The 14,989-nt window shown below is 40.3% G+C and overlaps 1 protein-coding gene across 1 annotated transcript in view; it reads right to left on the reverse strand.

Moving 5' to 3' along the window:
- Positions 1-14,989, reverse strand: part of KDM5A (lysine demethylase 5A) — a 52,280-nt gene that overhangs the window by 14,118 nt on the left and 23,173 nt on the right. Inside the window, exons 12-22 of the mRNA XM_059817326.1 lie at positions 14,825-14,987; positions 13,861-13,980; positions 11,553-11,747; positions 11,268-11,449; positions 10,871-10,995; positions 10,471-10,621; positions 7,236-7,350; positions 3,583-3,938; positions 2,928-3,066; positions 1,806-1,985; positions 131-292 (exon numbers count right to left, since the gene is read on the reverse strand). Of these exons, the coding sequence (XP_059673309.1) occupies positions 131-292; positions 1,806-1,985; positions 2,928-3,066; positions 3,583-3,938; positions 7,236-7,350; positions 10,471-10,621; positions 10,871-10,995; positions 11,268-11,449; positions 11,553-11,747; positions 13,861-13,980; positions 14,825-14,987 (1,888 nt within the window). The remainder of the gene's footprint in view (positions 1-130; positions 293-1,805; positions 1,986-2,927; positions 3,067-3,582; positions 3,939-7,235; positions 7,351-10,470; positions 10,622-10,870; positions 10,996-11,267; positions 11,450-11,552; positions 11,748-13,860; positions 13,981-14,824; positions 14,988-14,989) is intronic.

Here is a 14,989-nt window from a genome sequence, read left to right on the forward strand (position 1 = left end):
TGTGTCAAACATATTATGAGATATTAGTTTCCGTGAGATTCATTTATTAGTTCTTCCATAAGATATCTGCACAGATTAGAGACAAATTAAACCCACGTATCAGAAGACACTAACTTTCACTGCTCCTTACCACAGCTGCAGTGTCCCTGGCCTCCTCCAGCCCATCCTCCAGTTCACTCAGGGATTCCAAGTCAAGATCTTTCTCCTTTTCCTTCTCCATCAACTCCTTCGCCCTCTTCCGCCTGTTCTTACTACTCCCATAAACTCCAATATCAGTCCGAGGGCTCAGAACCTGTAACCACCAAGAAAGCTTACACTGTCAGAGCCAAGGATGCCAAGAACAGAAAAAAACCCTAATCTATAATGTTATGATTTCAGGGACATACATGAGAACATCTAATAAAGGAATTACAACAGAGTCACCAGAGAGCAAAAAATACTCAGCAATCTAACACCTTTGATATCTGTCAATTAATGCTAGGAAGAGGAGAAATAAACAGAAAAGGATACAAGTATTTCATGCATATGGAATTTGCATGTAATCAGCATCACAGTGATGTGGCAGGTCAACTTGAATGTCACTGTGTTTTCATGATTAAATTACAAAATCTATTCAGATTAAGTTATCATACATATAGCTAACCAAAATACTGTAGCAGTCAGATATCAGTATTTTAACATTCACTTCAAGCACCTTTATCAATTGCAAGTCAAAGATCTGCCATGATTTCATATTTCCATCAGCAATTTGGTGGCTGAAAAAAAACTAAAAAATATGCTATAAGCATTTTAATATCAAACATGAGAGGCTGCAAAGCACTTTTTAGGACAAGAATTAAATTTTAAGTAATCTTGATTAGCGGGAAGGCATACTTAAATATAAAATCTAGCAAATTACAAAATATAGTAAAGTTCAAATTGATACATTTAGAAAAAGAGTCAAATGCAAAACCAGAACATATTAAATAACTAGTTAGGCAGAAGAATATAGAGAAAAAAGTTTGAACCTAGAGTGCATCATAAACTGAACCGAAATCAGTGGGATGTTGCAATAGGGGCAGATCCCACTGGGAAACACTAAACAGCAGTATCCCCTTTGAGACACAAGATGTAATTATTGCACTTCACGTGGCACTAGGGAGGCCATAGGGAGGGGATTCTGTCTGGTTTTGGACATCACACTAAAAGTGAAGACAAACCACAGAGAATAGCAACAAGGTAAGAGTATGAAAAATACAGCCTACAAGAGAGTGTTGAAAGAACTGGAATTGTTTTCCCTAGAAGAGGGAAGCCTATCAAGTAGATAAGATAAATCTTCAAACACATGAATTATTTTTATTAAAACAAAGACAGTGACTACATTTATTGAAGTGAAATAAACAGTAGCCGACTTAGTTTTTCTTATAGTTAAACAGCTTATAAAATTAATCTATTTTCTTAGAATTTAAGCAGTGAAACAAGTTAAAACATTCATCAATTAAAGACAGCTTCTATGTCCATTTCAGGCCTACATTTCTACAATTACACAAAAAGAGACATCCTTGTCTTCCCCTCCCAAACAGGAGAGTTTTAATCTGTTTCTTCAGAAGTAACAGCTGAGGTTGTCTACACATAAAACAAGACTAGTCAAACAGACTTTTTGCGTTTTGCATTCTTTTCACCTGAGAACAGCTGAAGTTTTTAATTACAGTCTATTCTCAAAAGGAGCTGCAATCTCTTGTAATTGAACAAGCTGCTCCCTCCAGACTACAGAGGGCCATCAGGATCAGTTTCTGAAGGCTGACACAGAAGTGTCTGCTGCTCACCTGCAACAGACTGTAACTTGAGTTCTTCTTCAGGAAGGTCCTTCCTGTGCGCTCTCTCCAGGCACGTGCTGCAGCTACCTGTGACTCCAGCTGTGGCAGGGCATCAAGACGCACTGGTATTGGGCGGCCCTTGGCAGACAAGCTCTCCAGTTGCTCCAGGTAGGCATAGTTGCTCCCATTCTGCGGTAAAAGAAATTTTTCTAAGGCAATGATTCCACCATTATGTCAGTGAGCACCTTAATTTCAAGACACACACTATTTTGTCACTGACTAAAATAGAGTTCCATAGGAAAGGAAAGGAGGGCAGGGTTTCAATCTTACTGATAGTTTTAAAAATACCTCATACAGTTTTTAGCAGCCATTCTGACATGGCCAGCTGGCTTATGGAGTAAGAAAACGTTTCCTTTCTAGATGGTTGTCTTAAATGCTGTCTGCTTAACAGCAAGCTAATATAACTGAGAGTTGTGCAGGGGCTGATGTGATATCAGTTGGGATTCTCAGTTCAGTTCCCAACAAAAATCTGATAGAAGAATAGCAGTTGCAGTCCAGAGATCTATACCTAGAAGTATCACAGAAGCCATGTCCCCTTTGGATCAAGCTATGTGGGTAGAAAAATAGAAGTGGGGACTGCTGAACTAACAATGTCATAACTTCATCTGTTTCAGCTAGAAAATTTCAGCCATCAGTGCCATTAAATCTTACACCATTTTGGGGAGAACAAACAAACAAAAAACCCATTTCCATAGCCAGCTCCAAAACTGAAGACCCATAAGCAGAACATCTTCCGCTGTGGCTAAGTATTTCTGGTGACAGTATGCAGAACAGTTTCAATACCAAGTAAGGCCCTTTGAGAGTTACATTTGTATCATAATGAATTTGACGACTTTTACATCCCCCACAAAATGCATGAAAGGAAGGGAAATAGAAATTGGATAGCCAATGGGGAAACAGCAACACAGAAAGAAAAATAAATTCAAGCACACAAGCTACGGTAAGCACATTTAACAGCTATAGTAAAGTTTCCCTTCAGGTCACCTTTGTCGGTAGAGGGGCTAGGAATAAAGAACATGTCTAAATAAAAGTATGCAATCAGAAGATTGCAGTCCATGCTGTAACCCCTACCTGAATGGCCTCCACTTTGGCTGTCCAGTCTCTAGCCCGCTGCAGGGCTTCTTTCAGTGCCAGCACATTGGGCAGGTAAGCAGGGATGTTCTTTGCTTCATTCACAATGCCCTCCAGAGCCATCATACTTTGGCGTGGTCTAGAATAAGAAAAACCCAATTCCAGTCTTCTCTCAAAATGCCAGTCAACTAAAGACATAGATGTGACAGGCTGGTGATGCAACTTCATCACTACACTGCAGTGTAAGGTAAACCACGGCTCTGTTCTTGGAGGGTGCTACTGGCTACCAAATAACAGGAGAGGTGAAAAAGCTGATGGAGTTTGCACAATCAAGTTCAAAAGGGCACAGCATCAGAACTCCTTAATATCGAGGAAGCTGTCTTGCGTAGCATACTCAGTGCTTTTTATTGAGGGGGATGAACAGCAAAGACAGTGGCAATTCACAGCCTCCTGCCACTGTGCAACATGACAGGGAATCAAGTCTTCTGCAATTCATCAACAACCTCAAATCCAACTCCTGAGCAATCAAACTGCTGGGACGTAAAAGAAATGCACCACAGCTTCAAAGCCCCTACTTTTCACCATACTCCTCAACAGAGGCTGAGAATCTCTGAAGTGTGTGACCTGTAAGAACAGTTTGCAAAGGAACACTCACCTGGCCTGCAGGCAGACCTTGGCCTTCTCCTCCCACCTCTCCGAGACCGTAAGCAGCTCCTGCAGCTCAGCCATGGCTTTCTCCACAGCATGGTGTGGTGCCAAGCCCACACCCGAGTCAATCAGCTTCTTCATCACATCTAGGGTGACCCTCTGGGGATCCAAGAGGGTGGACCTCACCTCATCCAGCCACCGTGCCTGCTGCAGTTCTTGCTTCAGCCTTGGCAGTTCAGGAAGTTCTACATAAAGTCCAGAGCCCATGTCTATCAACTCCTGCAGCTTGGAAGAGTCTGGGATCTCATCCATCATAGCTTCTTGAGCACGCTCATGAAATTCTTCCACGTCATCAAGCAGATTCTGAAGTAACATACAGTACAAATCATTTAGGAAATAATGCCCATAGAATCAAAAGCGAAAGTTGACTGAGGGATCAGTCAGCTGTGAATTTGTATACGATCATCACATAAGCAGTCCGAGCTTCTACACACACTGCCAGCTAGTTTGTCACAAGCCATCAAGTCTGACAAATATTAAGTAACAGACCGCCTAAACTCATTTGGCCTAATGTTTCATACACTATGCGTATCGGGTGGATGAATCTCTGCATCTAAAATAGTACAACTGCAACTAACTACAGCTGCCAACAAAACAGAATATTAAGCACTGCCCAGTCAACATTAGTTTTAAAATAGTGGGGGGGGAAGGGGATGTTTGCAAAGAGATCATCCTTTCAATCTACTGTCAGAGGTATCACAGGAATGATGGTAATACGTAACAGAACACAACATGCTGAGGAAAAAGAACAAGCCAGAGTTGTATGAGGACATGAATACCAAAAGATTATTAAAATAACAATGGTCAGGTTTTAAAGTACTATTTCCCAAAGCAGGCTCCTAAACACACCTGGGTTTTATCTCAAAAAGGAAAGGAATAAAAATGCAAAACCCTCTAACTAAAGGAGACAATTTCACAGAAATCCAACTGCACTGCTGCAGTTGTCCTCATCCTCATGCTTGGACGCTGCAACAAAAAAATAATCAAAGAAAGCAAACAGACAGGAAAGAATCTCTGCAGGAGATTCATTCAAGGACATTCAACCAGTATATTCAATTGATTCACTCCTGAGTCTTACAAAAAGACAGGTGTTTCTAACAGCAAGTCGGTGGCACAACAAGAGGCAAAACTTGCATTTCCTAACCCTTAGCTTACTGCCCTTTTGTCTTACGCTGCTTTTCACGACTGTCTGGAAACCAGAAGGCATTTACAAAAAAGAACAAGATCCACATCATAAGAATTTTGAGTTAGGGAATATATGCTGAATGCTTCACAGTGACAACAGTAAATTATTACAGTTTAATAATTATAATGCCTTTTGTGTTAGAAAATACTCATCATCCAAGATGACAATTATTTTGCAATTCATTACGATAGATAATTGCATTCAAATGCCCTGCTGAAAGTTAGTGAGTGTTTATGCATAACTGATCATTACCTGACTTCATTCAGAAGCTAAGAGACTATGGTTCGTAACCAGTAAAATTATAATATTTATTTTATTGGTTAGTGATTATGTTGAAGCTTCAAAAACATACACATGCACAGACAGAGGACTTTAACAGAACCAGTTTCCCAAGGCTGGGGGTGCGGGGAAGAGAGACACTAGGTGGGTGAAAACGTTTAGACAAAAATATGAATTAAAACTGTTAAGAGTTTATTGTATGCCCTCAGCTCTGCCATCTACAAATTATGTCTTAATTAGAAGCAGGTTTTAAATACACTAGAAACAAAGAACTCCTTTGAGAACAACGTTATATGTCTATTAATAGATGATGATAAAATTTCATTAATAAACATTAGTAAATATTTCTGGTTTGTATTTGGAAAGAACTATAGTAAAATCTTCCTATCATATGAGGATGATAATGTACTTTCCACTCTATTAGCTGCTGGGAAACACATTAATAACATCTTTGAAGGATAAAGATTAGAGTCAACAGGCCTGGAGAATCTGTATTCTGGAGTTCTATATTTTTCTGAAGGTACCTGTTTTCAGCAACAACATGCCAATATCAAAGATGAGAAGAAAGCCCAATATAAAGTCTCTCCATGGTATCAGCAGTGAACTACCACGGAAAAGTTAATACAGAATTCATGAATGAAGCGTGACATAACCAACACTAGGAAATACTTATGGAAGAGAGGCCTTCTCAAACAAGATTAATTATTATATGTTTGGTTATGTAAGGGTAGCTGCACATATGGTAATGTTTAGAATTTTAGGACGTCAATCTAGCACTATAGAACATTTTTCTTAAAACTGTATCAACAGAGAATACATGGGTTAATAAATGGTTAACATACATCTCAAGAACCATTTCTCAAGGTGAAAAAAATCTTTATTAAGGATGTTTCTTAAAGGAGTTTGCCAGAAGTTGGTTAGTAGGCGAAACACTATTTAACATTTCATCATCAGTGACACAGAAACAAATTAAGATTACTGCTGAAAACACTTGCTATGATACAGACTGCCAGAGTGATAAATGATAACAGCAGCCAGGGGAATCGGTATGATCTGGATTACTTATTAGGCTAGATTCATTCAAAGACAGGCACAAAGATATATATGAACAACAAGAAATGCAGGCCATGCATACAGATTAAGGGGGCTGTAACCTGGAAAGCAAGACTGAGAAGTATTTACTGAACAATTGTCAATGTAGTACTGCTTTCCCTCTCCCCTGAAGAAGCACACCAATATAACCTTCAGAAGTTTCTACCAAAACATATAAAGGGTAGGATTTAACTGGAAATTCCACCACTACAGATAGCATTAAAAATGCTGGAATAAGAGTAACTGGTTCAGAGAGATAAAACTAGGCCACCTGGACAGTGACAGGTGGGAAGGATCTTTTATCTTGATTTAGCTGCAGTGAGACCAGCACATCTGACCATGCCCACTGCAACAGGCACCTTAAAAGGTGTATGCATAGTCAAGTGAAGTGTTCTGTTCAGTTGCCTAAACACTGACCGCCATGTGCAATACCTGACACTGTCTGAGACTGCCACACAAGAGAGCTAAGGTATTCTTCCAGAATGGCAATGGAGGCCGGGTGGAGTATTTTAGAGCATCTCACCAGTCACGAGATATCCATGCTTAGGCTCCCAAATTGAGCTGTACATATTCGGCTGCTATGACTACACTAGCATAAAAGTACAAATGCCATCATTGCCCACTTAGAGACATGCTTGCAAATGAGCAGGAAATACATGTTACCGTTCCATTATGGACAGACAGTAACATGCCATCAGCAAAACTTGAATGACAACAGCACGATTACCCAGTAAAGCAGGGAGACACTGAGCTAGGTTTATCCAGAGTATTTTACTTCCTTTCTTGAGGCCACAGATATCATTGCAAAGCAGCTACTTGCTTTATATTAGAAGCTAGAAATGAAACTCCCCATTCAATCCATCTCCACCAGTACAGGACTGATTCTTTAAAAAAAAAAAAACAAACCAAAAAAAACCCCTTCATCCTTTACATCAGGCAGTATTATCTGTTTAAAAAAACCAAACAAACAAACCACAAACAAAACAGAACAAAGCAAAAAGCACAACACTTAAGATATATCCGAGGAGCAGATGCAAACTTACCTTTACTTGTCGGGCCTGGCTGATAACACAGGGCAGGCTAAACAACTGCTGTACAAATGCTTTAAGCTCTTCCATAGTTAGCTTGGTCCGTGTCCTTCCACTATCTTGGTTTTGTCTGCTGTATGAATGGACATAATTAAACAGCATTACGTGAGAGAGATGATGATGATGCCTGGATTTACTCCCAGTGACAGAAAGCTATCAGGAATACTGAGAAGTTATAAAAAAAATTCCACCACCTGAGAACTCAAAAAACCCAAACTCCGCAAGAATTCCAAATCTTGAAAACTAAATTTAATGTAATTCCTCTAAGCATTTTAAAGAGAATTTACTCCGCTCTTCTGAGATACAAATGTCTAGATGAATTTCAAATTGGGTTTGTTCCAAATAGGTAAAAGAATATAGCCCCCAAAAGCTTGCTTAGGCAGCTCAAGAAGTTGACTGCCATGACAGGCACTGACAAGAATTCTCAGGTATGTAACAGCAACAAGCTCTGAAAAGAAGTCTTATTTTCTAGAGCACGCTTTCTTGTAGCCAGAGAACTGTTGAAATTGGCCTTGCAACAGGAAAAGACTGCTACTGAGTAAGACATGTTCTGCAAAGACATTTCCATTAAGTATCACTTGCAGCAAGTATCACAAGCCTGCTGAATGCAGTAAAAGACTTAAGTGACACACCGCACAAATTAAACACTTGGTATACATACCACTGACACGACAGGCACAACAATTTCACAAGCAGGACGTATTTTAAACACTGAAGAGTTGTTCCCTGCTAATGAATCTACATTTTACTACTACAGAAACATTTAAAAAACCACACCTCAATCTTTCAAACCTATGGACTTAAATATAATTGTAAAACTAAAATTGAGATTAATGATCAAATATAATTACACACTATGTAAAACGGGGTGGGGGGGAGGGAAGAACACTGGAGGCTTTGACTAGCTACAACAGACAGTGAGAAGGAGCAGTGGCTGCCACTGGACCTGCTGTGCCTCCAACACTCCTGCACGAGAGTGAATGGGGTGCGGCGCTCCAAGAGACACCACCGCAGGAGGGCACACTCTGAAACATCGCACTGGCATTCTGTCCCTAGTCCAACCATGGACTGCCACAGCACAAGATGCTGCATGAAAAGATACAACTATCCCTGCCTATGGAAACTCAGAACTTTCAACAGCAGGGAGAGATATAGGATTGGAATATTGGACACATCTTTACAACTACACGTTACCCATTTTTCAGGTTTATATATGGTCAGATGCATAAAGGATAATTTTCTTTTGCTACATCTGACCACGAGTTTATTGCTGCTTTAATCTCTGCCAAATCGTTCTGTTTGAGCACTCATTTTTAATTTGCTTTTTTTATAATTTTATCCTCTGTGTAAATATGATCCTTCTAAATGTATTAAATATGAACATAAACGTTAAAGAAGCTGAACATAACCTCTGTATTTAAATTTCCTAACACTGTTCATCAAAGAGGTTTCAAAAAAAAAAAAATCTTTCTCAAACCTCAATTTTGTAACATATTGCTATTTAGCATACAACAGCCCTCAGACATATACACAAGTCTTTTTTTTGCCCCACGGAATTCCTTTCAGCTTTAGATCAGACACACCATTGAAAGTTGTCAAATCTTTCTACCCCTTGTGTTTCTTGGGATAGTGCTGGAAAGCCACCAAATAATTAACTGAAGGCAGGTCTGTTGAGAGAAGGCTGGCACGCTCCAACAGTGGGAGGAGGAGGAAGCAGCAGACCAGGAACAGCCGGGAGCTACCAAAATAATTAAACTTCACTACAAACAGGGCAATGCAACCCCTGTAGCATCGCTTCCCTCATCCAGACCAGAGTTCTAAGAGACCATACCCTCTCTGTAGTAGTGGGATTCTACAAGCAATAAAAACCAAAACAAGAGAGCCTTCTTTCCCCTTCAAATACACCAAAAATGCTTCCCTATTTTCTAATAGCCTTCCAATTACATCAGGTATGATACTTGGATCTGTGGTGTAACTCTAACATTTCAGTGTTCAAATTCAAGCAATTATGATACGCATTATGTTCTGTGTAGTAAAGTTGGGTATTATAATTAAAAAAGTATCTACTTTTTAGTTCCTCCCTTGAAAAGTCTCAAGTTATACACAAAAACTACACATGCAAAAACCCAACCAACTATAAAGCCAAGTCTTATACCCAACAAAGGAAATGCAAGCTATAGAAGTTTACCATGCAACCGCTGGCACAAGAATTACAGTCACCTGATCAAATTCTTTTCTGAAGGACTTTTATTCAGTGCACAGAATGCACAGGAGAGAAGGAAGAACACGTTGCTGAAGGCTCATGACAGCAGAACAAGGGGACACATTCAGCAGATTGCTGAGGTAGGGCCAGAGGACAGAGTATCTCTGAGGTGGCCACAGGCAAGGCAAGCAACAGAAAGAATGAAGGGAGTCTAAACTGCTGGAAGTCAGAGGCAAGCCACTACTTTTCAGCTACACATCAGGCTTCCATGGTCCTTCCCAAGATGTAAAAGACTGGCTCCAACTATAGACTGCTTTTGCTCTCTGCACTGCTCTGCTCCCCAAGATCCTTTGGTCCCAGTCAATGCTGGCAAGACACATTTCCTTTGCATATTCCAGTAACTCCACCAGAACCACAACACATTCTGCAACTTGAGAACAGCTGGAAAAATTATAAATATTTTTGAGCAATGCTCTACCAGAAGATAGAACTGTACTTGCCTCACCAACTGTAATTAGCATTTCCTACTTTTCAAGCATTTTGCTTTGCAATCTAATGTTTTAACACATTTTCTTTCCATAGCTTTAAGCTATGTACTTAGCCATGCTACCTAAAATACAAACATTTCATGTCAAGACTTACTTTCATCACATTTTTTCCTCTAGTTGTATTCCCCTACAACTCTCCCACACATTCAGAGAAATATCTGATCAGTGATCAAACACACAACTTCTCCAAAGGATTTCACATTTCAGTACATAAGTCAGCTGAAACCAGTATGTTTAACACATTCCAACCAGGTCTGCTTTTTTGGCCCTTTGTGTCACTTTATCTGCCTCCCCTACCTCTCAATAAGTCACAGCACTAAGGGCAGGAAACACTGAAAGAACTGAGCACACAGTGAGAACTCAGGGTTCTTACATTTCCAGGTCCAATCACAGAACAAAACAGACAGATGGAAGCTGTTGAAAAAAATGCCTGACATACCTGTGTTTTTGCTTTTTGCTCAGAAGCAGCTGTGCTACTGAAGCACAAGTCTCTGCTTCTTTCACAGCATCTCTGAGCCTCCGGAAAAGATCATTCTCTGGATATTTCCTGTCTTCAGCATCCTCCAACATGACTCTCAGCTCAATCACGTCTGTATTAACAGTATATGAATAATTTGTATACAAAACAAAAGAGATTTTAGACTCTTTCAAAGGCCTTCAATCAAGGTTCCAACAGGCTAGTTGAATTTGGAATGCACAATGATGAGTTGCATTACACTCTCAGATTACCTCATTTCTTTTTTCCACTAAACAATACAGACAGTTTCTCTCATTTAATAAGAACATAAAACAAATGTAGGAGTTTCAGGACATCCTACTATGAACAATAGAAGTCTGACCTTTCTTGTGGCTGAGACTGGCAGACAGAGCCTCTGTAACTCTACTGACCCAAGTGTCATAAGACTGTGCTCTAACTTTCACTCCGTACAGCAAAGAAGGAAGGTCTTCTAGTGGGTATCGGTACCTGGAAATATGGAAGGAAAATACAGAAAGAGTATTAAGGCCCATACAAAAGCCAGGATATTGCTTATATTGAGTTTTTCCAGCTACAACAAGGCCAGAAAGACAGAACATGTATTATACCTGCTGCCTTGGAACCAAGAAACAAGCAAAGAGGATAAAAATACTTCTTAAATAAAGGAAGAGAAAAGTGTTGCCAAATGTTGCATTTGGTCATTAGTCTCCAGCAAACCATTGGATATGGAAGAAAAGTGGGGAAAAATAAATCCTGTGTACCTTAGACACTTCTTCTGCATGGGACATGGACATAAATCAGACGGATGGTATAAGCATACCAGACGCTCAGGATTACAGGAACATGTAAGAGCTGACAAGAAGCACGTGGTTCTGCAAGCTGTGCACTGACGCTCATCATCTGGAACCAGTTCAAACACCTCTTCTTCAGACATCAACACTCCCTAACAAGAAAATTAAACACTTGCTAAAAACTCTAATCCAGGCCGGGGGATGGGGGAAGCAAAAGTTCTTTTGCAAGCAAAGTAAGAGAGTTGTCTTACTCACCATCTGTACAACAGACTCCCTTAATCGTGTCTCTTCCTCTATCATTAGAGTCATCTCCTTGCAGACCATGGCAGCCAGCCCAACGTCCAAGCACTCTGGATCTGCAGCCATCTTGAAGATCAGCTCTTCATGGGAGAAAACACAATGACGTCCTAGCCTTCGGTAATGACTCACACACTGACGTCCAATAGGAAGCTACACAAAAACGACATCTATCATTCTGGGAAAAGACATTTTCAAGATGATCTCTTAGCTCCCACTTTCCTTCCTTTGACAAAACCTGGGAAAAGACTGAGACTAAGAGTGTTGTATCTTATGGGACAGAGCCAATTATAGCAACCTTAAATCATGTCACAGATGAGGACAAAGAGGATATCCATGTTGAAGGGGCATCTGCCTTAACTTTATGTGCCTAACTTTCAGACACAAGTTTAAGAGCTCTCCTAAGCTCTTTTTACTTCCAGTGAAAAGAAACTGGCACCAAAAAGAGGTCATCTGGTCTACGCTAAGGTGAATAGTTCAACAAGGCCAAGTGCCGGGCTCTGCACTTTGGCCACAACAACCCCATGCAACGCCACAGGCTTGGGGACGAGTGGCTGGAAAGCTGCCCTGCAGAAAAGGACTTGGGGGTGTTGGTTGACAGCCGGCTGAAGATGAGCCAGCAGTGTGCCCAGGTGGCCAAGAAGGCCAACGGCATCCTGGCCTGTATCAGCAATAGTGTGGCCAGCAGGAGTAGGGAGGTGATCATGCCTCTGTACTCGGCCCTGGTGAGGCCGCACCGCGAATACGGTGTTCGATTTTGGGCCCCTCCCTACAAGAAGGACACTGAGGTGCTGGAGCGTGTCCAGAGAAGGGCAACAAAGCTGGTGAGGGGTCTGGAGCACAAGTCTTATGAGGAGCGGCTGAGGGAGCTGGGGTTGTTTAGTCTGGAGAAGAGGAGGCTGAGGGGAGACCTCATCGCTCTCTACAACTACCTGAAAGGAGGTTGCAGAGAGGTGGGTGTTGGCCTCTTCTCCCAAGTGATGAGTGACAACACAAGAGGAAATGGCCTCAAGTTGCGCCAGGGGAGATTCAGACTCGATATTAGGAAAAATTTCTTTACTGAGAGAGTGGTAACATAATGGAACAGGCTGCCCAGGGAGGTGGTGGAGTCACCCTTCCTGGAGGTATTCGAGGAGTGTGTGGACATGGCACTGTGGGACATGGCTTGATGGGCATGGTGGTGTGCGCTGTGTTTTGGGGTTTTTTTGGTTTTGTTTTTTTCGTTGTTGTTGTTGTTTTGGTTTTTTGTTTTTGTTTGTTTGTGTGGTGTTGTCTGGTGTTTTTTTTTTTTTTATGGTTGGACTTGATGATCTTACAGGTCTTTTCCAACCTTAGTGATTCTGTGAATGCATTGCCCTCTGGATATTACTATGCTCGGACATAGATATTTAACACAAGATGCCTAGAGTTAACCAAAATTGTTATTGTTCATTTTGTGCCTTTTAAAGCAAAAAATATAAAATGCTAGATGAATTTGCTACACAGATTTCTGGTTACATTTTGCATAAGCAAAGGAAATTTCACAGGGCTGGTGTAAGTTTAGCATTTTTTAACAGAGGCTATACACAGATTACATCATGAGCACAGGAGAAAAGAAGAGCCCTGACACACTGTCAATCCTGCAGACAATTTCTCTGATGAATTAATAAAATTATCTGATTAAGGACTAAAATTCCTATTTGAAGGTAACAAAAAAGAAGTTAGAGATAGATAAATTACAGATGGGGTCGTAACTTCCAACTGTAAACCCTGGATAGTGATAGGACACACTTTTGACAACTTACTGAAGAATCCATGTAAGCTATGCTCTGGTGTGGCATGGGTATTAGAACATGCACTAATATGATTCAAAGGTGCAATGAGCTGGCACAAAAGGAGAACAAAAGACTGTTATATGCCTACCTCCAATATTCCAATGACAACAGCTGTTCAAGAAAGTACATCAATCGGTATCAAATTCAGAAAGAGGCATCACAGAAATACTAGCTAAAGGTACTGTGAGATGTCACTTTTTGGTTAGATCAACACTTGAAAAGGAAGACTATGTGCCAGAGTTTCAGTTTGAAGCTGCTTAAAACTATGTGCTAATCAAAATTATTTTGTGTAATGGAAACCCATGTCAGTCTTTAACTGTTGTACCAGGAACTATAACCATAAAACATACTATGTAACAGAAAAGACTGCTTTTCAGGTAAGGAAGTTACTAACACTTTCCTTGCAAAGATGACCTAGCAGAGACATAGCAAACATATATAGAACAACAGACCCAGTCAGCAGTGCAGAAGTTCACAGCTTCAGCAAAGTTATATCCCTGGTTAAATCCAGAATGATAGGCACGAGGAAAGGTCACAACAAACTCGCCAGCACACTGATTGGTCCTGTATACCTAATACAAGTGAGGAAAAAGGAAAAAAAAAAAAAAAAGAAAAATATGAAACTTGCAATTATGTGTCTTAAACTCTTTTGCAAGACATTTGAACACCACTTTCTTTACCTATAGAACACCACAGGCAACGTAGCTACCACAAAAGTGGTAAGGATTGGTTCTGTCTTTTCAAAGTGAATCCTCAATTTATAACCTTACTCAAAAAAGCTGAATATATAAGCTATTAAGAAGTTGAAAACTCTCTTTATGAATCCCAAAAGGGATGTTTCTCTATCATCATTTAATCCATTGCACCACAAAGTGCAAAAGCTGGAAACAGTTTATGGTTTGCTTTGTTGGGTTATTTGCCAGGGAAACAATTTATCCTAAGACAAAAGCAAATGATAGTGACTGCTGCTTAAAGGTCTGCAGTCAATTATGTTTGGTCAAAAAAGCATTTTGTAATGCTGAGATTTCTACTGAACATAAGACAAATATTGTACTGTCAAAAGATATTAAAAGCATTTCACAGACAAACTGGCTGCTACGGCAAGGTGGGTTTGTTCTTTTTTAATTAAAAATGAAATGTAACACAATGTACACTTGTTCTATAAGATATTTTATGGAAGAAGTTGGGCACACTCAATTCTGAGGTAAGATAATTTAAATTTCATGGTGAGTCTAGAGAAGTTTCTAGAAAATAGCTTTAAAAAACACCCTATAACTAATGAATTTAGTATGTAAATGTCCACTATAAAAATTCTTCAGAGTTAATGCCAAAACATTGTTACACAAATCTGGCATAGAATGAAAAAAGGGAGCACATAGGAGGACTTATGTAAAAAACACTCATGGTGCTACTCACTGGCACACCATGTTCCATCAGCACATTGGGGTTCATAATAGTGACCAGCTGATGCAGGAGATCAGGCTGGGATTCAAACAGCTCAGGAGCCAATTCTTTCATCACATCCTCTAGCTGCTCTGCCGCATGAGAGGGCACGCCATACCATGTCTTTGGCTCTCCCCT

The sequence above is a fragment of the Gavia stellata genome, chromosome 4 (assembly GCF_030936135.1).
Source record: "Gavia stellata isolate bGavSte3 chromosome 4, bGavSte3.hap2, whole genome shotgun sequence".
Taxonomy (NCBI): Eukaryota; Metazoa; Chordata; class Aves; order Gaviiformes; family Gaviidae; genus Gavia; species Gavia stellata.